The sequence below is a fragment of the Ornithodoros turicata genome, chromosome 7, assembly GCF_037126465.1.
Source record: "Ornithodoros turicata isolate Travis chromosome 7, ASM3712646v1, whole genome shotgun sequence".
Taxonomy (NCBI): domain Eukaryota; kingdom Metazoa; phylum Arthropoda; class Arachnida; order Ixodida; family Argasidae; genus Ornithodoros; species Ornithodoros turicata.
The window spans coordinates 23,752,196-23,776,023 of NC_088207.1; the positions used below are offsets into that span (position 1 = coordinate 23,752,196).

Here is a 23,828-nt window from a genome sequence, read left to right on the forward strand (position 1 = left end):
AGTCTCAGCATAAAGGTGCGATATGGGTGTAGTGATTGGTACGCCCAGACAGAAGCGCAGCGCCCTGCGTTCGAGCAGCAGAAGAGGTCGAAGCTGCGTTTGCGGACGACTAGAAAAAATGGGACAGCCAAACTCCAGCGCTCTTCGAAGTGTTGTCTTCTTCCACTGCTGAACTTCATCTTCATCTATTTGTACTGCCAAAATAGAGGTGGGGCTGGAGGTCATCCGAAACAACATGGCGGCTGTTTTTGCCTCAGTGTCGTTACTCTGAAGCGTAGCTTATTTAGTGACTCTAGTATATGCTAAACAAATATTTGCACCGCATGTGGCAGCATATCTGGCATCTTCTTCTTCTTCTTCGTCCCACGGAGAATGGATCATCTGTACCCATATCTTCTTCTTCTTCAGTCACAAAGGAAATGGCCCTTATCTTATCGCCCATACCTTAGATATCTCGACCACTTCGTGCTGAAGAAAAAGAAACATTTCGGAACTGTCACGCGACGCTTGCAAGCTGCCACGTACCTCACGAGGAACAACCGAGAATTCCATTGACCAACCTCTTCCAATCTTCCAACCTCTGCTTGTGCTCTAAGCCCTCTTGCGACTTCTCTTCTTCAGACGTTATCTTCTGGCTCTTGTAAAACGGTATGTGGGTTTCGTGCTACTACTATCGCTTTGCGTATAAATTATAACGTCATAGAGTGGAGGACTCTCATCGATACGTTTGCGGTATTCGGAACAATACGTTCTGAAAGGCCCGTACATCTCACATCAGAGTTAAGTTGAACGCCATTCCGTCTTGTCGACCATGGTGGTACTTAGTAGAAATAACGGCGGAGGGTGATTTGGTCATCTATTCACTGGTATAGACGGGTGGGCCTCGTTATGGACGGCGTTCTCTGCTATGCGCTGTTGCTCTCTTCCTGCTTAGCAGGCTAGAGTGGTGCTCAAGTTTGATGCGAGCCGTACATTAGGAAGTCTTCATATTCCATTCCCACATCGACCTAAGAACGATAATGCAATAAGAATGAAATTTGGTAACGCTGCAGTATGTTTATCGAACAGTTACCACGCACCCTCAACCAACAGTCGCACACTTGATCCCGCACTCTTCATGCTTTATCTATACTTTATCACGAAGATTGCAGGATCAAGAACTCGACTATCGGTTGAGGGCGCGTGACGTTCAATTCTGTTCTTCACGACTTCACGCAACGACCAATGACAGGCGAGACACAAAGCAATCGATGTCGAGGTCTTTCACGAGAATAGGGCCCCGGTGATGTCTCGCTAGAACGTTTCATCATTGGCGTCACCCGTATAGCGATGACTAGCTACACTCTCAGAACAGGTGCTGGTGACGAAAACCGGCTTGCCGTTGTTGGCCTCACTTATGCGGGCAGCGTCACGACTGTAACCAGTGTGTGAACAGAACAGAAAAGAACTTCACCCCGCAGCACGTTGTGCGCAAACCACTGCCACGAATGACAGGGTTATCGCTTCTGATTTGAAGAGAGAGATATGCCTACGCCTTTTTGCATCAATTACCCTATATCCAGATTGCTACACAAAGACTTCGCCCCCCTCGCTCTTCGAATCAGAAGTGGCTACACTATCATTCGTGGCAACGGTTGGCGGACAACGTGCTATGCGGTGAAGTTCTGTTCTGAGAGTGTAGGACTAAAATAGCGCCGCGATGTGGGTCCGTCGCAGGTCGTTAGCTGCACTCTCAGAACAGAACTTCACCGCATAGCACGTTGTCCGCCAACCATTGCCACGGATGAGAGGGTTACCGCTTCTGTTTCGAAGAGCGAGGGGGCGTACGCCTTTTTGTAGAAACTATACAATAATTGCTACAAAAAGGCGTAGGCACCTCTCTTCAAATAAGTGATAACCCTATCATTCGTGGCAGTGGCTGGTGCACAACGTGCTATGCGGTGAGGTTCTGTTCTGAGAGCGTGCCATATGATTTTTAGAAGAGTACTAATTCCGAAAACATGGGAATTACTGTAGTATAGTACAAGCAGCAATCCGACGGTACATAAACTTGAAAACACCAAATGAACGGTGAACGCTGTAATGATCTGGAAGATTAAGACCTAGACCGTACCGCCTAATCCCCCCGGCGACAGTGGCACTCCCTCACGGGTGACGTCACGTGAATGAACCCCTATATTACAGTATGATAATTTTGACACCGCGGTTGTTGCGGGCAATGTCGTTATTGTTGCTGTGTGTTTACCGTAACTATGAGGGCAATGTCTTACATGGTGCTTTCTATGTATGCCAATATTATGTCATCATCAATATATCTCAATTGTCTCTGCGCAGATTACCATGGCAGACTCTACCGGTAAGGCCAATTCACCTTCGAGTCCACTGTGATAATTAGTCGGGACTGGCTTGATGATGGTTGGTGTATCTTTGCACTTCTGGTCCCATATCTTTCTCATGACTGATTTTCAGGAAAGCGTGTTGCACTGTTCGTCTACTGATTCATGTCTACAGGTTTTAAGTTAGCTGCAATCGTAAATAGAGTTTTTGAATTCACAGAACGGGAAATCGCAGTAGCATACGAATTCTGGCTACATATATCCACGTAGCGCAGTAGGGAGAGGATGTAATAAGCAGGCCTTCAGTATCGAGGTGGCTTTGCAATACGGGTGTCGCGTGCAAACGGGTTCACTTCCTGCTAATACATTGTACCCTTTGATGCGCATTTTTAACATCCTGGCCGATTGTATCGGTGGCAAGCTTTGTCGCACGGAACCTCCGGCATTATCGCGGCTTACGTTCCTCTTTTTCGCCCATCACGTCTGTAGCTCGTAGAGTCACTAAATAAGGGTACAGAGTATCGCATTCCTTTTCCGCGCCGGATCTGCCGTTTGGTGTCCGCGATTGGGTCGATCGTGTCACGTGGTTTCGGTCCATGTCTAGTTTAGCGGCGCCACTCGATTTCAAACTTCTAATCTACATACCTGGATAGAATTTTGCATGGTGCATCGTAATCCAAAATAATCAAGCGGCGGTCGGTTCCACGAATTCAGAGATCAGAGATCAGTTTCCCCGGGAAAGTTTCGGCAGCGGCGACCATGTCATCTCCATGCGCCCTCTGTTTACCTATGACAGCTTACGCACACCTCGCACTCTTCCCAGCATGCCTTTCGCCTGTTCGTTGCTAAGACGCACAGCAACTCCGCTATCGGACGACAGTCGGCCTCCTCCTCACGCAATTGCCGCCCCCCTGACCCCCCCCCCCCCCGCGTATAATATGTACTGACCTGGCCTAACCTAACCTCACTATACTTCGTTTAGTGAGGGAAACCAAGCTCTATGGCTGATGCGTAGGAGTACCACAAATGATACCCGTCGAGATCTAGTGCTTTCATTGTGCATTCTTGGCAACAAGCGGGAGGGAACCACTGGAGAGAACAGGCGAAATGCATGCTGGGAAAAGTGCGAGGTATGCGTAAGCTGTCATAGGTAAACAATGGGCGCATAGAGATGACATGGTCGCCGCTGCCGAAACTTTCCCGGGGAAACTGATCTCTGGAGGAATTCGTGGAACCGACCGCCGCTTGATTATTTTGGATTACGATGCACCATGCAAAATTCTATCCAGGTATGTAGATTAGAAGTTTGAAATCGAGTGGCGCCGCTAAACTAGACATGGACCGTGGTTTCTCCTTCCAAGCGCCGTCCATGTTGAGTCCCCTCCATCCAAAACCGGCTTCTTCGGTTGCGAGCTGGCTCGACTGAGCGCTGTTCTCCGGCGGAGTAGGGGGAGATTGGTGTCCCATTGCTAGGCGACGCAGCCGCGCCGGACCCAAGATGGCGGTCTCGCTTTCCGGCTTGGCTCAGTGTCACTACTCTGCTCCCTATTCAGTGACTCTAGTAGCTCCCACAGCAATGGCACCGATATGCGAGCCCCATACTAGTACGAATGCTCCGCACCACACTGTCTATACGATGCGGCGTCCGTGTTGCCCGATGACATGGACGACATCAAGCTAGACGCGCTACGGAAACTATACGATAAAGGAAGCTGTCAAATCAAATAGTGGTGCTTCAAAAGGAGCAGGTGCTTGGCTTGACATCTTCGGAACGGCTATCGTAAAGACTTGCCAAGCTGCTTAATCTGCTTAATGAGCCAGGGCGTACGGCGAAACGTTTCTTCTTAGGCAAGGAGGCGCGATACAGAAACAAACTGGGGGGGGGGGGTCCTAAGGGGGGCTTCAGACACTGCGAGAGTGAGGGAGCCCCTCTCGATCTCCAACCAAATGACGCGACGTGGCTACGCGCAGGCCTCAATATTGCGTTGAAGTGCTATCGCGTTTTGAAATCCTGCAATGGAAGCGTAGCCCTCAGCGAGCGCAAAATTGTTATGGTTACTGCATTTGTGGTTATGTTTACACACAACGCATGCAACGTCAGCAGCTACCCTGGCACGCAGGTGCACATTTACATACCGGGTGGAAGGCTTAAATTTTAGAGCTTCACTAACGCATAAAGTGCTACACATTTTCGAAAGGTATAAAATTTTGCAGTCACGAGGTACGAATTAGTGGTGCAGTTGTAATGTCCCTTAAATTGCACTTTTTTGTTTGTTTGTGCGCCACTGTGTACTGTTTTATCAGTAGATGCTCGCAGAATACGGTGTCTTGCGATGCGTGCAGTGTACTTTGAATGATGCGTCAGGTGCCTCGTTGCCGTGAGGTTCTCAACTTCCAGAAGATTCTGGACTCCACCGGACGCAGTACCGCTTTCCTGTCAATCGACATAAATATTGTTTACATTTTGCGCCGCATCTCTGCATTTACGGCTTCCACGTGCGCATAGTGGGTATGCCAGGAAGGCTTAACCAGAATATTACGAAATAATGAAATTGTCGCTCCGCGGACTAAAAAGTTATTTAAATTATTTCATGTTACAAATCAACTTCGCGCACAGACTCTGTACACAAAATATAAACGTCGCCAACGAACATTACTCCACAAATTTTCCAAAGAAGCTGCAGAATTTTGTGGGTTAGGGATTAGATGACGTCATTGTGACGTCATGAGTAATGGGGCAGAGGAAATGACCTGTACTGAGGAAATACCCAGCGTCGAAGTCACGCAGGCGCCATCATCGACATGATGGATTCGGCCACAGCCTTTCCAAGCGTGAATGCCAGTCGGCTTCGGCACCCTGGTATCCAATCAAATCCAAGTCTTAATCCCTTCAGCTGGGCTCCGTGTGCCGTGCCGAGCGCGAAGTCCAGCTTGCGACATGGTCGTCTGAAATTAGCACCCTGTGGTTTATCCTATCTCAAATCTCCAGGCGCTACAAGATCATTTATTTTGACTGATAAACACATGCAGCATATGGGTTTTCTTTAAATAAATATAAGAACAACATTCCTGAGGGCAACCACGAAAATATGGGCTGCGGAACTGCTGACAAGCGATTCCAGACAACCGTGTCGCAAGCAGTACGTTTGTTTTGTGTGAATGTGGTAATCTGTGGAATGTGGTTGAATTACTTCCTATTTCCTAAGCAACGGGTATTGTACTGCTTAAACCTTATGCTGCTACATGTGAGAACGTTGCACGGACGCCGTTCGTAATACGTTATGCATACCGCATCCATCATAGCTGCTCACTTGCTGGGGTGCTCTTCTTCGCTAGCTTGGTTTGTAGTTAGAGGTCTATGGGTTAGGAGACGGGAAGCGACATTGGAGAAGCAATGTGGCCAGACCGATTGGGCGCATTACTTCGGAAAACGCAAAAGTAGTTTTACGATACTTCGTCACACGGTATAAAAATACTTTTCCAATATCCAACGTGAAGTACATGGAGCCCAATGATAAGAATTTATGAATATATAATTTAGCGCGTAGTGACACGTTTTTGAGAAAGGTTTTAACATTATGTGGCTGGGGACTCTCATTCAAGTCCCGAACGATGAATCGTGGTGGAATATGCCACATTTCTGAGTTCCGCTGAGCGTCTACGCAAGTGTCGATTAAGCGTTTGTAGTGTTTTCATGTATTAAGTTGTGTTCGTATTCTTCACACAGATGCATGGGCAACTGAACAGTATGCTACAGGTAAGACTATTTCTACATAATACTAGATTGTGCCTTACAGTGCCGAATGTCGCAAAAGACGGTTGGCTGTTTAGCCGCTGGACCTCTCTAAATATCCCTCGACCTCTCTCTCACGATTCCTCAATCTCTCGCGATATTTATTCGTGAAAATCGACGCTCTGCGCTATCTACAAACCAGGGTTGTCGAACCGAAACGGTTTTAGGTTCTGCTTCGAAGCAAAAAAATAACGGTTCATACCGGTTTTAACCGGTTCCGCTTCTGGTGGGCATTTTCGTTTCCAGAAAAAAAAAATCAATGTTGCAAACTGTAAACCCGTTTATTCCGCATACATGGTATTTAATCTGAATAAGCAGCTGTGAAATTGGTAGCTCAAGGTTCCTGGAGGTCTGTTCAAATAGGCTTTCTCCTGAAGCGCATGATATAGACGGACTTGTTTGTCGTGATGTCATACGTGTATGCATTATGTATGTATTAGTATGAATGTATTATGATTTCTGGGGAAGTATTATGTATTAGTATTATAATACAACATATGAGCACATATGAGCACCCCTGCATGTGTGCGGGTGACGTGACATCGCAAACAGGCAGCCGAGAGAAGCAGATTTAATCACCCGCAGTCTAAAAACAGAACTTCACCGCATAGCACGCTGCACGCCAGTCACTGCCACGAATGATAGGGTTATCGCTTGTGTTGGGAAGACAGAGGGGGAGAGGACGTACGCCTTTTTGTTTTCATATATCATATCATCAATTTTCATATATCCAAAATTGCTACAGAAAATGCGTAACCCTCCATATCTTTGAATCGGAAGCGATAACCCTATCATTCGTGGCAATGGTTGGCGCACAGCGTGCTATGCGGTGAAGTTGCGCGCAGGATTAAAACCAACATAGGGCTCTCTAGTCGTGCTTTTTGTGCGAATGTGTATCCCAAGATGACCGTGAGACACGGACACAGAAGACGACACACGCAAGTGTCTCGGTCTTCTCTCGGCCTTCATGCACCAGTTAGCCTGCACCTGTTCCCTTGTTTCATTAGTGTATCGCAAGGCTCTGAAATACCAATCTCTACTCCTCTGGACATACGTTTGTTCGTACCCTTCAATGCTCCTGTATGACGTGAACGAGCCTCCTTTAAGTCTATAGATCATCAGATAGTGTACGTAATGAAATGTTCCTTTCAGGAAATTACGGAGCGGAGCAGTACGACGCTGGTAAGTACGTCAACATAGTACGTCCATACGGTGGTTCCAGTGATGGGAAGTATACTCTTAAAAATGAACTTCACCGCGTAGCACGCTCCTAGCCAACTATCATCTCGAATGATATCGTTTTATCAGCCCTGATTTGTTGAAAACGGGAGGCGTACGCCTTTTTTGTGACACTTATGCTGTTCATAATTGTTACAAAAAGGCGTACGCCTCCCGTTTTCAACAAATCAGGGCAGATAACGATATCATTCGAGATTATGGTTGGCTAGGAGCGTGCTATGCGGTGAAGTTCATTTTTAAGAGTGTACACTCTTAAAAATGAACTTCACCACATAGCACGCTCCTAGCCAACCATCATCCCGAGTGACATCGTTCTCTCCCCTGATTTGTTGAAAACGGGAGGCGTACGCCTTTTTGTGACAATTAACATTTCTGCATAAGTGTCACAAAAAGGCGTACTCCTCCCGTTTTCAACAAATCAGGGGAGAGAACGATGTCACTCGGGATGATGGTTGGCTAGGAGCGTGCTATGTGGTGAAGTTCAGTTTTAAGAGTGTACCACCGAATCAAAGTATCACGTATTGCTGCTATAATACTGATTCCTAGGAAGTATTATGGTAATACAACATATGATGATTACTCTCCACCCCTGCTCCTGAGCGGATGACGTCACATCGCAAAGAGGCGGACGGGAGAAGCAGATTTTCTTACCCGCGGTATTGAAACCAACATGAGGCGCTCCAGTCGTGCATTTTGTGCAGTTGTGTACCCTTCATGCTCCTGCTGAACAAGCCCCTGTAGTAGTGTATAGTGTACATAATGAACCGTTCTTTTCAGGAAATTACGGAGCGCAGCAGTACGATGCCGGTAAGTACCTCAATATTAATAAAACCGGCTGTGTAATAAATTCAGTGCTGATTTGCGCCGTAGTTCAGTTCATATGAGATAGTGGGTCGGAGTCATCAGATATGACACGAGAATTCAGTAGCGTCTTGGAGTGTACGTGTTATGATGTGAAGAAAACTAGGGAAATAGGCTAATACCCTCTCCCTACGGCAAAATTTGATGTATTAAACGAATGGCATTTACGCGCTTAAAAATGAACCATGTCATTCCGGGTGATGGTTGGCTAGGAGCGTGCTACGTGGTGGAACTCATTTTGATGGGTTTACTTCACCTACTAACCAACCATCATATCGTTCTCTTCCCTGATTTGTTGAAAACAGTAGGCCATTTTGTGGCAATTATGCTGAACATAATTGTAACAGAAAAGGCGTACGCCACCTGTTTTCGACAAATCCGGGGAGAGAACGATGTCATTCGAGATGATGGTTGGTTAGGAGGTGAAGTAAATGCCATTCCGCTTAAAGGAGCATTAAATTGTTATCCATCATGGCCAAAAACAGCTGTCATCTTGTGAAGCAGTATGTGAGAAGCATTCGCCCAAAATGTTTTTGTCCAAAGTTGTTTCACCGCGGCGCAATTAGTTTGCAAAATCGCCCACCCACTCTCTCAAATCACCCAGGCTAAGTGTGACGTTTGTGGTAGAGCTCCCTCATTCGTTGGTAGGAAAAACCGTCTGCTACGAACATTTCGAGCGGTTTCTTGTTGACTTCTATCCTCTATATGATTTATATCACGTTTTCTAAAAAAACAAAGCATATATGCTGCCTGACACAATAAGGTTGCAATCACAAGAGTAATATATCCGTGGCTTGTGTGCAATGTCAGAAAGCAAGTAGCAGAAAGCAAGCGATGACGGCGGTATCGTGGCGCCACCTGTTAGCCACTGAACCAACTGTGCGGTGAAAATGGTCAGGAGCTGCACACTGTCGGGAAGCACTGGAGTTTCAATGTACATGAGTTATTTGTACAAGTGTACAGTTAATTTCGGGCTGCACCACTCGTTCTTCCCGTGGTGTCTGCGGTCCCCAAAAATCGTGGTCCATCCAGCCTTGACAGCCTTCAAATCCTCCGTTTCGTGCATCATGCAGCCAGAGAACGCATGGCGTCTCCGAAGCGGTAGCAGACGCTTCGGCCTGCGCGGTGTTGCTCATCTCGATCATGTGATCCTAGGCCCAAGGTGTCTATCGTGAAGGCGAAGGAGGATGTTTCGCGTACGGCAGGTTCAGGGAGCTATTCCAGGCGTTCCAATTTCGCTACGGTTGCACTAATTGTGGGAAAACTGTTTCCGGCCGCCTGATATCTCATACCGACCAAAAACAGAAACAAAGTCGTGTGCCGCTAGACTGCTCCTTTAATGCATGAAGTTTGCCGTGTGACTAACATATAAATTCCACTGTGCATTTATGTGCGCTACATATGCACTTAGGGCCCTCAATTACCCCCCGATTTACATCAAAATAGTTCGGGTTTAACCCGATAAAACCCGTAAACCAGGCTTGCGAAAGTGGAAACCAAGGACTTGAACTGCACACGCGCAAACTACGGCAATCGCGCGACCGCTCCCGACTTGCCCCCGACCGCGCCGCGTCTTGCTGGTGAAGTAAACACAACACGTCGGGTTTGGATTTGTGGACGCTTGCATGCAGGTCCGATTTCTAGCGTGAAAAATGTTCCTTTGGTAGGAGTCACCATTTCAAAGTTGGCTTCCCCTAACACTTCCGTGTATTGCGATCAAGCCCACTTCAACGAATGCTTAGTGTTGTACGTTTGTAGATTTAGCGGAACTTTTCGATTCATTTCGATTCGATATTTGTGTTACGGGAAAGCTATCTTTAACCTATGACGTCATACACTTTGTTTAGTGATATATTAGGTTAGGTTAGTGCGGCTGTGGCAGCTTGCCTCGCACTCCCAACTTCATTATCGAAGCGGCCATGGCCCTATTAATCTAACCTAACTTCACTAAACTAACTTAAGACATCATCAACTTGGTTAGTTTAGTGATAAGTTAGATTAATGGGGCCATGACAGCTTCCCTTGTCCCTCAAAATCCGTTTCAATAATGAGGTAAAGCCGCCTTGCTGAATGGCAATGCCAACCAAAGTAATACCTTGGTTTCGTACCAAAAATGCTCTGTGTTTTTCATATCCAAAGAAATGTAGTCTGCCACATGAAAGCTTGTGTCAATAAGTAAGTTGAAAACTGCAGTGTTGCATTTTTGTACTGTTAGTGTTTTCCGTGGACGTCGACGAGACCCTTTCTTGTGCTGTTACAAAAAAAAGTAAAGGAATCAGGAAAAAATCATGCTAAACAGTGAAAAAACGCAGTTAAGCAACGCTCGGCGTTCCTTGAAGTGGGTTTGCACTCAATACATGGAAGTGCTAGGTGAAGCCAACTTTCAAATCTTGTAGGGAGTACCTTGTATCAGCAAAGTACGCGGAGTAGTAAAGAGGATGCAGCAACAGCCAACGATATACAAGGCATACCAACGTGAGCGCGAGCATGCTCTCAACGCTCATCGATGGATGATGCTTTACTGAACATGAAACTTATTCTTTTTATACACAGGGCCAGTGCAAGCCTTAGTGGTTATACAGTGAATTATCTACCAGTCTCTTAATAAATTGTCTTTCACTTAATTTCAACACTCCACAGACCAACCGCTGTGGCGTCGCTCATGATCTCAGTTGTCTCGCGACGTAAACCCCCAATTATTAATTAATTTCAACATATAAAAGTATTTTTTTTTCACCCGAAAATACATCACTTCTCAGTATATCACCCGATTTTACCCTGTTTCGCAGGTCCTGATTTTCAACCTGATATTTACCCCCCGATTTTCACAAAAAATAAAACCCGAAAACTGAGGGCCCTATATGCACTCAGCAGAATTTGGTTCTTAAGGCTCTCACCACGTAACACGCTCCTACACTCTTAAAAATGAACTTCACCACATAGCACGCTCCTAGCCAACCATCATCCCGAATGACAACGTTCTCGCCCCTGAAAACGGGAGGAGGAGTCTATTTTGTGCCATTATGCACGGCACAAAATAGGCTCCGCCTCCTGTTTTCAGCAAATCAGGGTCGAGAACGTTGTCATTCGGGATGATCGTTGGCTAGGAGCGTGCTATGTGGTGAAGTTCATTTTTAAGAGTGTAGCCAACCATCATACAGAATGACGTCTTTCTGCCGCCTGATGCTTATAAATGGGAGGCGTACAACTTTTTGGGGACACTTACGTTAATTGACCCTAAAACTGCGTGCGCCCCCGCGCTTTCCGCAAATCGGGAGTGCAAACCGTGCGCCAACCATTCCCTGATTCGAAGAGAGGGGCGTTGAGGGGGATAATTGACACAGAAAGGCGTACGTAACATTTTGTCCTCGAATAAGAAACAGTATCTTCGTGATAATGATTGGCGCACAGCGTGCAATGCGGTGAAGTGTGGAAGGGAGGCTTGTGGTGAAGTTCTGTTTTGGCAGGGCATAATTTGCCTCCTGATGGGCTAAAAAAAGAAGGCGTAAGACATTTTGTGACACATTTGTAGTAATGCTATTTATTGCATTAAAGCGTGCACCTCACGCTTTGCACAGATCGGACGTGATAACTCTGATTCTGTGCAATTGTTGACCTTCACCGTGCCTTGTTTTTAGAGTGACACTTTACCCTTTCTTTCGTGATGAATGTGGTGATGAATTTGGTGAAATGGTGATGAATGTCTTTAGGGTGAAAGATGCAGGCGTTCGGCAACAGTACTCTTCAAAGAGCCAATCATCATTCCGAATGATGACATTCTGTGTCCTGATTTGTTGAGAATGGGAGGAGGCGCGCCTATCTGGCACACATTATGCATGTCGTCCTATAGTCGCTTGCCCCTGTTTTGAAGAAATCGGGACGCAGAACGAAAATTATTCTGAACGGTGGCTGGCTACGGGTCTGCTATACGTGGCGAAGTTCCCCTAGAAGTCTTCCCAGGACGCACTTTCCTCCAGAGCGTTAGTCGTGACGTTTCCCACCACTTTCAGCAGTATTCAGTTAATTCTAAGATCGGAATCGGTATCACTGCATGAGGGAAATGGTGGTTCATTTCAGGCAATTATGGCACGGAAGTCTACGGCACAGAACAGTTCGGCGGTACCCAGTACGGCACAGAACAGTTCGGCGGCACCCAGTACGGCACAGAACAGTACGGCACCGGCTATTACGGAACGGATCAGTATGGCACAGGCAAGCTTTCTGAACATCCCTAAACCAGTTTATAGATATTCTATGGGGGTCAGTTGCAGCTTGCAAGGTGGTATTGAACGTGCTTCCTAATGCCCATGATTATGAGGGAGGGCTTCAGCAGCCGTGTCCATCATTGTGTCGCAAATGGATAAACTGGTGCGGGTTTTCTTAACGATACGATATTGTGTATGTGATGCTACTGTTATGATATATGACGTCGTAGTATCTATAGTCGTGTTCTAAAAATCTAGTCCGTGAGCGCTCAAAATATTACTGCTCCGCAGATAGGATGACTGGGCACAGAGTAGTCGCTCTCCTTCATCCGCAAGCTAATGTAATTCATCACACTCTGCTTTCTTATTGGCTGTTAAGACTAGCCGCATGACTATACGTGAGCCCTCTCAACACCACCTAGATAAAGTCTGCTCACTCGTCGATGTGACGTAACAATTAATAGTGAGCCAATCAGGATCGTGTTTTCAACTGCGGTGACCAATCACTAAAAAGCTTTCGGCGGTCGTAGCCATGGATTTTTCTGGAAAACACGTTGCACTTTTTGTCTACAAATTCATGTCTGCAGGTTTTAAGTTAGCTGCAATCGTTTCGGAGCTCCTGAATTCGCAGAACGGCGAATCGCAATAGCAGACTAATTCTGACTAACGTAGCGAAGGAGGGAGAGGAGGCAATAAGCAGGCCTTCTGTATCCAAGTGGCGTTGGCCCTCCCCGAGGTGGCGCTGCAGTATTTCTCCAGACGCGCTATACGTTCTGCAAGTAACCGAGCGTTCTGCGCATATCTCCTCTCCCGGTTACTCCACTCGGGAAGCCCCATTGGCTATGGCGGCGCCATCCCTCTTCCCTCTCACTGCCTCCTCTCATGCGCAGAGACGCACTTGTGCAGCGTATTCTGCCTTATCTCCAATGGCGTGTGTAGATGACGGACTAGATTTCCTTTCCTTCGTAAGTTGAACACGACTGTACAACAGTAACCCGGAGTTGTTGTTGCACCTCAAATGACGAACATTAGAATACGTATGTTAGTCATTTTTGTATGCCCATTTCTGGGGTTCAACAATTTTATTCTGGGGTTAATGTTGTTGTTGTATTCTGGGGTTAATACTTGTTTTTGGCGGGCTACGACGAGTAAGGTTATCAAGGTACAATCTATCGTACACCTTCACTTGTGAGTTTCTGACGTTGTTTCAACGGGTTTTCCAGGTTGGAGCACCGATCAGTATGGACAGCGTAAGTATACGTGGGACACATCGCTAGTCATGCGGCAATTGAGGTGACATCCATGTTTCTTCTTTTTGCAGAGTCTGAAGGATTACTGCAAGGTAGGACGTTGTATGTGTATACGTACGTTTCGAGAGTGCATTAAAAGGATGGAAACGCTATTGGGATCTGTCTACTTGAAAGTGACAGAGCAAAAATTAGTTTCGACCTCGGTGGCTCAGTCGTTAGCGCGGTCGCCTTCTGATCCCGAGATCGTGGGTTCGAACCCAGCCGAGGACGCCAGCAACTTCGTGGCAGGGTACAAGTTGCTTAGACACGCAGTCTTCCGCGAGGGACGTTAAATACGGGGTGCCGTGTGGTGAGCTTTCATCGCACATTAAAGAATCCTCAGGTGGGCAAAAGCAATCCACAGACCGATTGCTGTGGCGTCGCTCATAAAAATTGTTTTGTCGGCCTAGAGGAACACTCTGGAGCTGACACGACTACGCTACGTGTCTCGTTACGCGAAATTTATGCAGAGTAGAGTCGAACCGGGGATGGGACTAGAAGGGTCACCGCCCCGGGCGCCTTCCCCCAGACGGAAACGCAGGTTTTTAATTGTAGAATGTAAAACTTAAAAATACGGGGTTTAGAGCTTCGGTTTTCATTATGTTCGTCATACTTCACCGCATAGCACGTTGTGCGCCAACCGTTGTCACGAATGATAGGGTTGTCGCTTCTGATTTGATGATCGAGGGGGGCGTACGCCTTTTTGTGGCAGTCTGGATATATAGCCACAAAAAGGCGTACGCCCCGCTCTGTCTTCCAATCACCAGCGATAACACTATAATTCGTGACAATGGTTGGCGCACACAGAACTTCGCCGCTATACGGTGAAGTTCTCTTTTTAGAGTGTAGATGACAGCAGTGAAGGTACGCAGAACTAAGAATACCTCTGCTGAATTTTGTAGTCTGGAACATTAGTGCACTATGAAATATCATGTGCTCGAATGTGAAGCCAATGCATGCTTCTTTTCCTGGCTAATGTTGTGCAAACCTTGTCAGTGCTTCGTGTAGGGGAGAGACAGGAATGGGCAATCGCCATTGTAACTGTGTACTAGCTCGCCTGCGCCCTTGCCCTTCTGCTATTAACCCCCATTCCGAGCGATATCGATCTGTTTCCTGATTATATAATGACCGTAGAACATGCGTAGCGCCACCTAGTCTGTCACTGTCAACCTGTTGAATCCAACGTTCTTTGAGAAGCTGACACGTTGCACGCTAGGTGGTGCTACGCACAACTCCAATGCAGAGCCGTTTGTTTGGCCATTCGCAGGAGCCTAACTTGAAGTGCGTCACGTAACGTCACAAATGAACCACCTCCCTCGCCATGCTCTATTGTCCCGTCGTCAGCCGGTCGCCGATGCCATATTGATGCTAGAATTTAACACACGTGCGTACTTCGTCCTTCCACGGTGCTTCGAAAGCCTTTCGCTCTTGAACTCAAGCCCCCTTTGTTACAGGCGGTTGTGGGTCATGAGCCGACTATTCCTGTAGATTACATTCATCGCGACCACAAGGTTGTCAACCAGCTGGCGGACAGCATCAAAATGGCGCGCACCAGATGGTTGATAAGGGGATTCCGGTTGGATTCAGGCCTTTTGGGCGGCGCAACGACGACTCTGACGTCAAAATAAGCTCCACCCAGGAAGCGGCAAAAGATCATAGAATGGCAAACCTCTCCCTATAAAGGGCTCTGCTCCAATGGAAGGCTCCTATATGACGAAAGGTAGAGACAACAACCTCTGCACTGCCTCTGTCGACGCCCCCCTACCCCCCCCCCTGCAACGTTCTAACGTCGACGTATCACTGAGCTCGTCGGAAGGAACAAAGAGCATCGCTACCTTTGCAAGATGAGGGGATTTAGTTCAATCATCGTTGGCTTCAATGACCGCTCGTATGAAGACACCTCCTCTCATTTTCAACCAGTCAGGAATGAGGACGGGCATCATTGGGAATGAGTTGCCTATAAGAGCGTGCTTTGTGGTGAACCACTCTTCAGCTGGATGTTCTATGCTCTGTTAAAACAGACCTTCACCGCAAAGCATGGTGTCGTGAAGACGTTGCACAGAATGATGCCGTAATCCTGATTCCTGGTTCCTGATTTGTGGAAAGCTTACGTCCAATACAAATGGGGGAGCAGAACGATGTCACTCAGAATGGTGGTTGGCTAAGAGTGTGCTATGCGGTGAAGTTCTCTTTTAAGATGACGTGCTGCGTGGTAGATGCATCGCCTCCCTGTGATTCGTCACGACCTCCCGCGTCAATTCCCGTTCCCCTGCGTGACATCTGTTCCTAACCTCTTGAGGTGTGTGTGTCGTGTTGTCCTTTCTCCACCTTCAGCTATGTCCAGTTTAGCATCGAGCCGGGAATTAATGTAAGTTGTGCGGAATAACAGTTATGACAAACACCGACACCCAAAGTCATCTGGAAGCAGCGGACCGCGATGTCGGCGTAGTGTAATTGGTAGCAAACCTAACCTGAGGTTTGGGATCCAGCCCTACCAAAGGCACTCTGACTTTCCGTCAACTGACGTTTTTCACTTCAAAAATTAACATCGGGACGGTTTTGCGGCAGAGCCTCTGCCCGGCGTCCGAGGTTTGACGCACAGCAAAGTGCAGTATACGTCATGCTTCGGTCACCGTATAGTACCGATACCGTAAGTGACTATGACGCTCGTTTTAAGACAACAAGGCTGTTTGGGAATCTACGCGTGAACTTAGCCCATACACACTTCTAATATCGAAATCAGTCGACAGCTCCAGACTGTCCCTTTAAAGTACAGTTCCCTTTATAATTTCATCGATACAGATCCTGTTCCAAATAAGAGGCGTTGTAACAACACACCACCCGTTTTGGAGTCGCCTGTAGCGCTGGGAAGCCGGTAAACACTGTGCAATGAAGCCCTGTCAGTAGCCTGCACGGCTGCGGCTATGGCTACAGCCAATAAAATCCGATGTCGTACGATTCTATAAGCGGCGTTCTTTCTACCTGCGACTCCTGAAATAGTGCAAGGAGTGCAACACTCTGGCGTTCTTCTTGTCACGCATTCGCACTGCACGTCCTGAAGTGCTGACCTAATTCTGCATTAGTTCTCCATTTTCTTGCACGACTTATCCCGGCCGTGCAATGTAAGGATGCAGAAGAGTAGACAAGATTGCGGAGAGCATGTTGGTGTTGGTGGTGGTGATAAAGGCGAACGTATAATTCAAGATGGGGTGTTTACTTGTGACACCAAGCAACATGTCATGCTTGTTGTTCGCATAGTTAACGCTGTAGTAAGCTATTAATTCAAACAACGTTTGCGGCATATGTGTCTGTCAGCCTCGGCAAACCCTCGTTCTTTACGTCCTTGCAATACGTACGCTCACCACCGCTCTTTCGTACCCCTCCATCTGTACCTCTGTCGCAACGCTAAAATGTTCCGGATGAACAACGTAGGTGAACTTAGCGGAAATGCGATCACTATATCCTGTAGTGCATTTATCACCTCTCCGTTCCATGTGCTGAAACAATTTTTCTGGCATTATTGAGAGTATTTTGCGCAGTTAACGCTATCAGGAACGAGAACCTCCCAGTGCCCCCTTAAGAATTATTACTACAAACAAAGCGCGAAGAAACGGAAGAAATCATACCACCGCCTTGCAACCACAGACTGCACTCTTAAAAATGAACTTCACCGCACAGCACGCTCCTAGCCAAACAACATCTCAAATGATATCGTTACCTGCCCTGATTGATTGAGAACGGGAGGCGTATACGCCTTTTCTGTGACAATTATGAACAGCATAAGTGTCACAAAAAAGGCGTACGCCTCCCGTTTTCAACAAATCAGGGCAGATAACGATATCACTCGAGATTACGGTTGGCTAGGAGCGTGCTATGCGGTGAAGTTCATTTTTAAGAGTGTGGGAAACTCTCCGTAGCAGACAAGGTCTGCAGTTTCTCATTCTTTTTAGGAGCAGGTGGTGTTGCGTCGGTGCGACTGGTTCAGAAACCGGGTTTAGAACTGTCTGCACGTCGGGTGCAGCACCTATCTTCCAAAAAAAAATGGAAAGCCGTGCTTACGCTAATGCTTTGTTCAGCATGACTCACGTTCTGCAGCCATGGAACTGGAACAAAGCGCTACTGAACAGCCGCTAGCTGGGTGCAGTTGCATTTTGCTGCTCAATCTAGCAACGAATGTCGGAACGTCACTGTGATGATTGACATATGATATCGGATATGATGTGATATCGCCATTGACATTGATATACGAGATAGCCAAATCCTACCGAGTGCGGCCAATTATATTTAGCTGGCTAGATCAGACCGCATGGCCGGATCTGGACCACTAGTGGACCACCGTCACCATTCGCTCCTGTCAGTGGCGTTTTGCAAGTGTTACGGGCTTATGTCCAGAACAAGGACTGCAGGCCCAAAGTACTGTTAGGTTGGCTACCGCTTGAGTTCATAACGCCAGCACAAACGCAAACAGTGCTTTCAAGTTATACGCAAACTTACCTTACCTGCCCGTGTTTTCACGTAGGTTACCCCGGGTCGTCGGTTACAGGCCAAAGCGATAAAGGTGAGATAGCGCTTTGCCATCCCTCTGTCATTGGGTTATTCGAATGGTGTGCATTGTTGTTCGTTTCTTGTAGACGAAAACGACTCGTAAGTATACGTACGCGTAAAGGAACATAGCCAATCAGCGATCAGTCGAGGTAACTAAATGATGGAAAGGGAGCCGCCAGAACATCCGGTCGTTTAATCTCCCGCGGTTCACGTAAGCAAATTGGAATGTCTGAAGAGGCACTAAAATGAAAAAAAAAATATTGTCCCAGAATGAATGATATATCATTCGTTCTGCGACAAGACGTGACAGCAATACAAAAGGAACTGGTGTTCACGCGTGAACTCAACCAAGCTAGCCCGCAGACTGTGTCGGCTCCAAACGGCGATTTTAACTTGTTGGCTGTGATACCTTTTGTATAGATGAATCTGATAGGTCCGTATCTTCACATATAGCACGCTGCTAGCCAACCATCGTCGGGAGGTGGAGGCTATTACGTAGCCATTATGTACGGTATTATGGCTACAAAATAGGCTCCACCTGCCGTTTTCAACAAATCAGGGGCGAGAACGAGGTCATTCGGGATGATTGTTGGCTAGGAGCGTGCTATGTGGTGCAGTTCATTTTTAAGAGTGTATAGAGTAGAACGTCACGTATACCTCCGCGTTGGCGTCTGATTGGATGCTACAATTCTTGAAATAGCGTAACAATGGATAGAAGTATCTGCGGCGCCGTAATCTATGTACATTGATTTTCTCGTGAAATGGGCGCTTCCAAAGGAAATTGTGCCATTTTCTGGGCGTATGTTCATGTAAGGTGATTAAAATGTTCCCGTGCTCCGTGCTACACTCTTAGAAATGAACTTCACCGCATAGCACGCTCCTAGCCAACAATCATCTGGAATGATATCGTTATCTGTCCTGATTTATTGAAAACGGGAGGCGTACGCCTTTTTTGTGACACTTATGCTGTTCATAATTGTCACAAAAAAGGCGTACGCCTCCCGTTTTCAACAAATTAGGGCAGATAACGATATCATTCGAGATGATTGTTGGCTGGTAGCGTGCAATGCGATGAAGTTCATTTTTAAGAGTGTACCTTCCTACCTTCCGTGCTCCTTTTAATTAGGGATGGGCCAACCGAATCCGCGAATCCTAGGCAGGCATTCGAGATTCGGGAATTTGAATCACTGTGCCCACAACGGCGAATCGAATCTTTCGAATCCACCAAGCCTGATTGGTCGCTGGATGTTTTCTTGATTGGTTGCTTACATTGGACTGAAGCAGGAAGTCTCATTTCAAGCCTAAAGTAACAAGGTTTTGCTTTTGATTGTTTCTCAGTTTCACGGAAAGAATTCAGGCTCAAGAGTTCAATTACATTTAGGAAGAAGTATACGGGTATGTTTGCTCTAAAGTTTTATTTAATGAAGAGATCAAATTCTGCTTCAAAACACTTTTTTTCTTTTGTGGCTCTCGGATTCGAAAGCTCGAAATTCGGAGAACCTTCCTCGGATTCGGTATCGGAAATTTCTGGATTGGTCCCACCCTTACTTTCAACACTCAATCCAATCCAATCCAATAGTCCCAATTGGCTCAAGTCTTTAGTCAGGACCTGTCTGTGATCAGCGTACCCTAGCGCAACCACATTTAACCGTCAAACGTGGCGGGCTAGTAAATCTGACTATGTAGTAAATCTGAAGTGTACCAACGCGCACGTCAAACCTTCCGCTGCACTGGCAAGCTGTCAAGCTAATCACTTCTTCTTTTGTCAGACACTTCGCCCTGTGTGGGTAACAAACAGCGCACAGGTACTCTTTCGGTTTTTCGGTCGAAACCAACCGAAAATGGGAAGCGTAGGGCAAAGTGGGGCAAGATGAGACACGGGGCAAGATTCGACATTTGTTTGCTTGACGCCGCCTGTCTCACAGACGTGTTGCGCCGTGCCCTCGAAACTTTTACTTATACCTTTGCTTTACTCTGCATGTCCGCTTTACTGCACGTGAGAGTTGTCCGGATTGGTGTTTGTGTTGAAGAGAAAAAAAAAAATCGGTTACTTCTGCCTGGAATGTGAAGACCCGTGAAAAATGCGCGATTTTCTGTAGCCCTTTTTCTTGTCAGCTGTACTGCAGTGTGTCTCGGGCTTATTCAGTCAATGTAAGTACACATCCTATTTCATTATTCATTCATCTAGATATATGCAAAATATGGGCACTCTTGGTTATCCGGTTATCCTGAAAAATCAGGCGATATGCACGGGGCAAGACGCGACAACTTAATGTAATTTAAATGTAATGCAAATTAAATTCAATGTAATTTAGAAGCTGATAAGTCAACAATTACGTGGCTTTATTCTTTTTCCTTTCCTATTCCTTTTTTGGCATATTGCCTAGGATTTTACAGCAAAATTTCCTAGGATATTTCCAACAAATCAGAAGCTCGCTCAAAAGCGAGCGACCAGATACACATCAGACTGGCGGTGCTTTGTTTGCAAAGGACGGTGGAGGGAAATAACACCGGGTTCTGTGTGGTTTTATAGCGGTCTGGGGCCTCGAGGGGCCGTGTAGGTGCCGTGTCTCATCTAGCCCCACGCGATGTCTCGTCTTGCCCCGAGGGTTGGGGCAAGATGAGACAATCTACATTTTTGAATTTCTTGTTCTGCGTTTATTTTAGAACCGGCTACGTCTGTTCTGATCAGAAGCTCTGGACCGCTGAGAATGTGCCCGTGGCTAGTTTTCTTTCGTGGCTACAGAAATATCATATGTAAATTACTGTCTCATCTTGCCCCTCTTTCCCCTACGTCGTTTTGTATTGCATATGTGTTAACTGACATAAAAAGGCACGAGTCAAGCAACCCCCCCTCCCCCCATCTCCCAAGTCAGAAGTCATGCTGTGAGGCTGTGTTCGCAGCAGTGCTAGATGCGGATAAATTTTCTTTGTTGGGCATAGGAGGTGAAGTAATGTGAAAATAGTAGATCACGAATAATGTACTATACGAGGCAAAAGAATTCACAGAAAAGGGCTGCATGAACACCGTCGAGAACTATCCGAAGTCTGTTCCTCTAATCTGCTATTTACACCACCACTTCGTGGAAATAATATAGTAAGAGTTTAGCATACATACGCAGGTCCAAAAAAATGAAGCTGGTATTGCTTCTGGCACTTCTTCTGCTCCTCTTTGTGAGTGCCTTACTTGTGGTCTTCGTCATCCCCAAGCTGTTCGGTGAGTTAAACATCAGGAAGCCTTGCATGGTATATAAGATGGCGTTACTGAGATTAGCATACATTCGATCTCCAATATGTATGATGCATTTTGTGGCCACTGTGGGGGCTTGAAATATCTGCTACACGTCCCACTCAGTCGCTAATGGCGAATTCTACACTCTTAAAAATCAACTTCACCGCATAGCACGCTCCTAGCCAACCATCATCTCGAATGATATCGCTATCTGCCCTGATTTGTTGAAAACGGTAGGCGTACGCCTATTTTGTGACAATTATGAACAGCATAAATGTCACAAAAAAAGGCGTACGCCTCCATTTTCAACAAATCAGGACAGATAACGATATCATTCGAGATTATGGTTGGCTAGGAGCGTGCTATGCGGCGAAGTTCATTTCTAAGAGTGTAGTACACTTTAAAAACAACTTCACCGCATAGCACATAGTGCGCCAATCACTGCCAATTATACCGTATATCCAAATCGCTACAAAAAGGCGTACTTCCCCTTTCTCCTCGACTCAGAAGCGGTAATCCTACACTCCTCCTCCTACCGCATAGCACGCTGTGTGTCAACCGTTGCCAAAAATGATAGGGTTATCGCTTCTGATTCTGGTTCTAGGGGTATCGCTTCTGGTTCGTAAAAATTACGAATTAGAAAAGATTATCAAACATCATGCATTTGGGAGCGCCCATAACCTAGCGCTCTACCACTTGCGCGCCCTCGCCATCCGTCCGACGAATGGAGGTTGCAAACCCAAGCCCACACAAGGATAAGTAGAAATGCGGAGGAGGGTAAGCATGATCTCGGTGGAAGCTGGATGCGATAAGCCGTGCCTGTCCTTCCTGGTACACTCTTAAAAATGAACTTCACTGCATAGCACGCTCCTAGCCAACCATAATCTCAAATGATATCGTTATCTGCGGTTATTTTTTGAAAACGGGAGGCGTACGCCTTTTTTGTGACACTTATGCTGTTCATAATTGTCACAAAAAAGGCGTACGCCTACCGTTTTCAACAAATCAGGGCAGATAACGATATCATTCGAGATTATGGTTGGCTAGGAGCGTGCTATGCGGTGAAGTTCATTTTTAAGAGTGTACACGTTACCTCTCACTTTGTTTACTATCAACGTGTGGTTTCAGCCTCCTTTCGCCGGACTGTCTGCGAGGGCGCGGAAAAGTGGTCGAGCGATAAGATGTGAGCAATCCGAACGCATCATCTTCGACTACTTTTTCTTACGATGGCACGTCAGATGCTGCTATACATACCGTCTGACCTGCCTAGGACGACAGTGGGTACTTTGTGACGGCAATTGTCATGAGCATCGTCTTCGATGACGCGTTTCTGAATTTGGTGTTACGTTCTTGTCAGCACTCTCGAAAGAGCACCAAAGGAAGGGACCTCCCTCTGGATGTGAGAGAAGGGACGTCAGATGTTGCATGTCATGCTGTGCACTACACCAATGAAAACTGACGCTGGGAGCCACCATTTGTTACAGCAATGTCTAGGTTCGAACGTTGCGCAACACGGCGCCAATACATACAACACCATTCATTGTGCGAGCGATGGTTTGTGAAAGGCCATTGTTTGCCTGGACAAATGGTGACTGGAGAACTTTCCACATGTCTCGGCGTGACGCCACTCGGTCGGTCTCCCTAGAAATCTCACCTCCATGTCCGTAGTTTCGTGTCTCTGCTACAGAGGTAGCAGGCAACGGTTCCAACGAAATCCCACGCACTCTTACTTCAATCGAGCTTCAATCGAAAGAGTTGGCGTCCCGCAATCCGAGCAATGCACAGACCAGTGCACCACTGGTCTGAGCATTGCTCGGGGGTGTACAAAGGGGGTGTTCAAGACGACCCTGGAGCGGAAACATCGGGTGGCCTTCGAAGCAAACGATTTCTCTAGACCATGTTTCTGCTGAGCGCTATAAAGACGAGGACATAAGAAAGGAACACAACACATGCGCTGTGTATTCCTGTGTTCATGTGTTCCTTTCTTACGTCCTCGTCTTTATAGCGCTCAGCAGAATATGGTCTCATACCAAATTTCGTCACTCTTCCAGTAGATTTCTCTAGAGCTGTCCTTGTAGAGCTAGCCTACAGCACATCTACAGTCTACAAGGTTGTGTTAACGTGTTTCCGTTCATCTTGAAGGGAAGAAAGATGATGAGGACAAGTCCACGGCTGACGGCGAAAACGACTTCCCACTATGTAAGTAGGTTAAGAGTTGTCCAATTGATTAGGTAGTGAACTAACATCCGTCGGGAATGCCTACTAAGAAACGAAAAGCACCTTTCTTGATTTCTTATTCATAATAACAATAATTTGGATCGACGGTTG

The 23,828-nt window shown here is 46.7% G+C and overlaps 1 protein-coding gene across 2 annotated transcripts in view; it reads left to right on the forward strand.

Moving 5' to 3' along the window:
- Window positions 1-500: 500 nt before the first annotated feature.
- The window catches only part of LOC135400359 (uncharacterized), a 51,274-nt gene continuing 27,946 nt past the window's right edge, over window positions 501-23,828 (forward strand). The window contains exons 1-13 of one of the 2 annotated variants that reach the window (XM_064632195.1): window positions 501-648; window positions 2,335-2,356; window positions 6,064-6,093; window positions 7,282-7,311; window positions 8,146-8,175; window positions 12,307-12,441; window positions 13,658-13,684; window positions 13,756-13,776; window positions 18,243-18,281; window positions 18,355-18,367; window positions 20,384-20,419; window positions 21,391-21,485; window positions 23,643-23,699. In XM_064632195.1, coding sequence (XP_064488265.1) covers window positions 2,341-2,356; window positions 6,064-6,093; window positions 7,282-7,311; window positions 8,146-8,175; window positions 12,307-12,441; window positions 13,658-13,684; window positions 13,756-13,776; window positions 18,243-18,281; window positions 18,355-18,367; window positions 20,384-20,419; window positions 21,391-21,485; window positions 23,643-23,699 — 529 coding nt within the window. In that variant the 5' untranslated portion in view covers window positions 501-648; window positions 2,335-2,340. The remainder of the gene's footprint in view (window positions 649-2,334; window positions 2,357-6,063; window positions 6,094-7,281; window positions 7,312-8,145; window positions 8,176-12,306; window positions 12,442-13,657; window positions 13,685-13,755; window positions 13,777-18,242; window positions 18,282-18,354; window positions 18,368-20,383; window positions 20,420-21,390; window positions 21,486-23,642; window positions 23,700-23,828) is intronic. The other variant, XM_064632196.1, reaches the window with a different exon arrangement.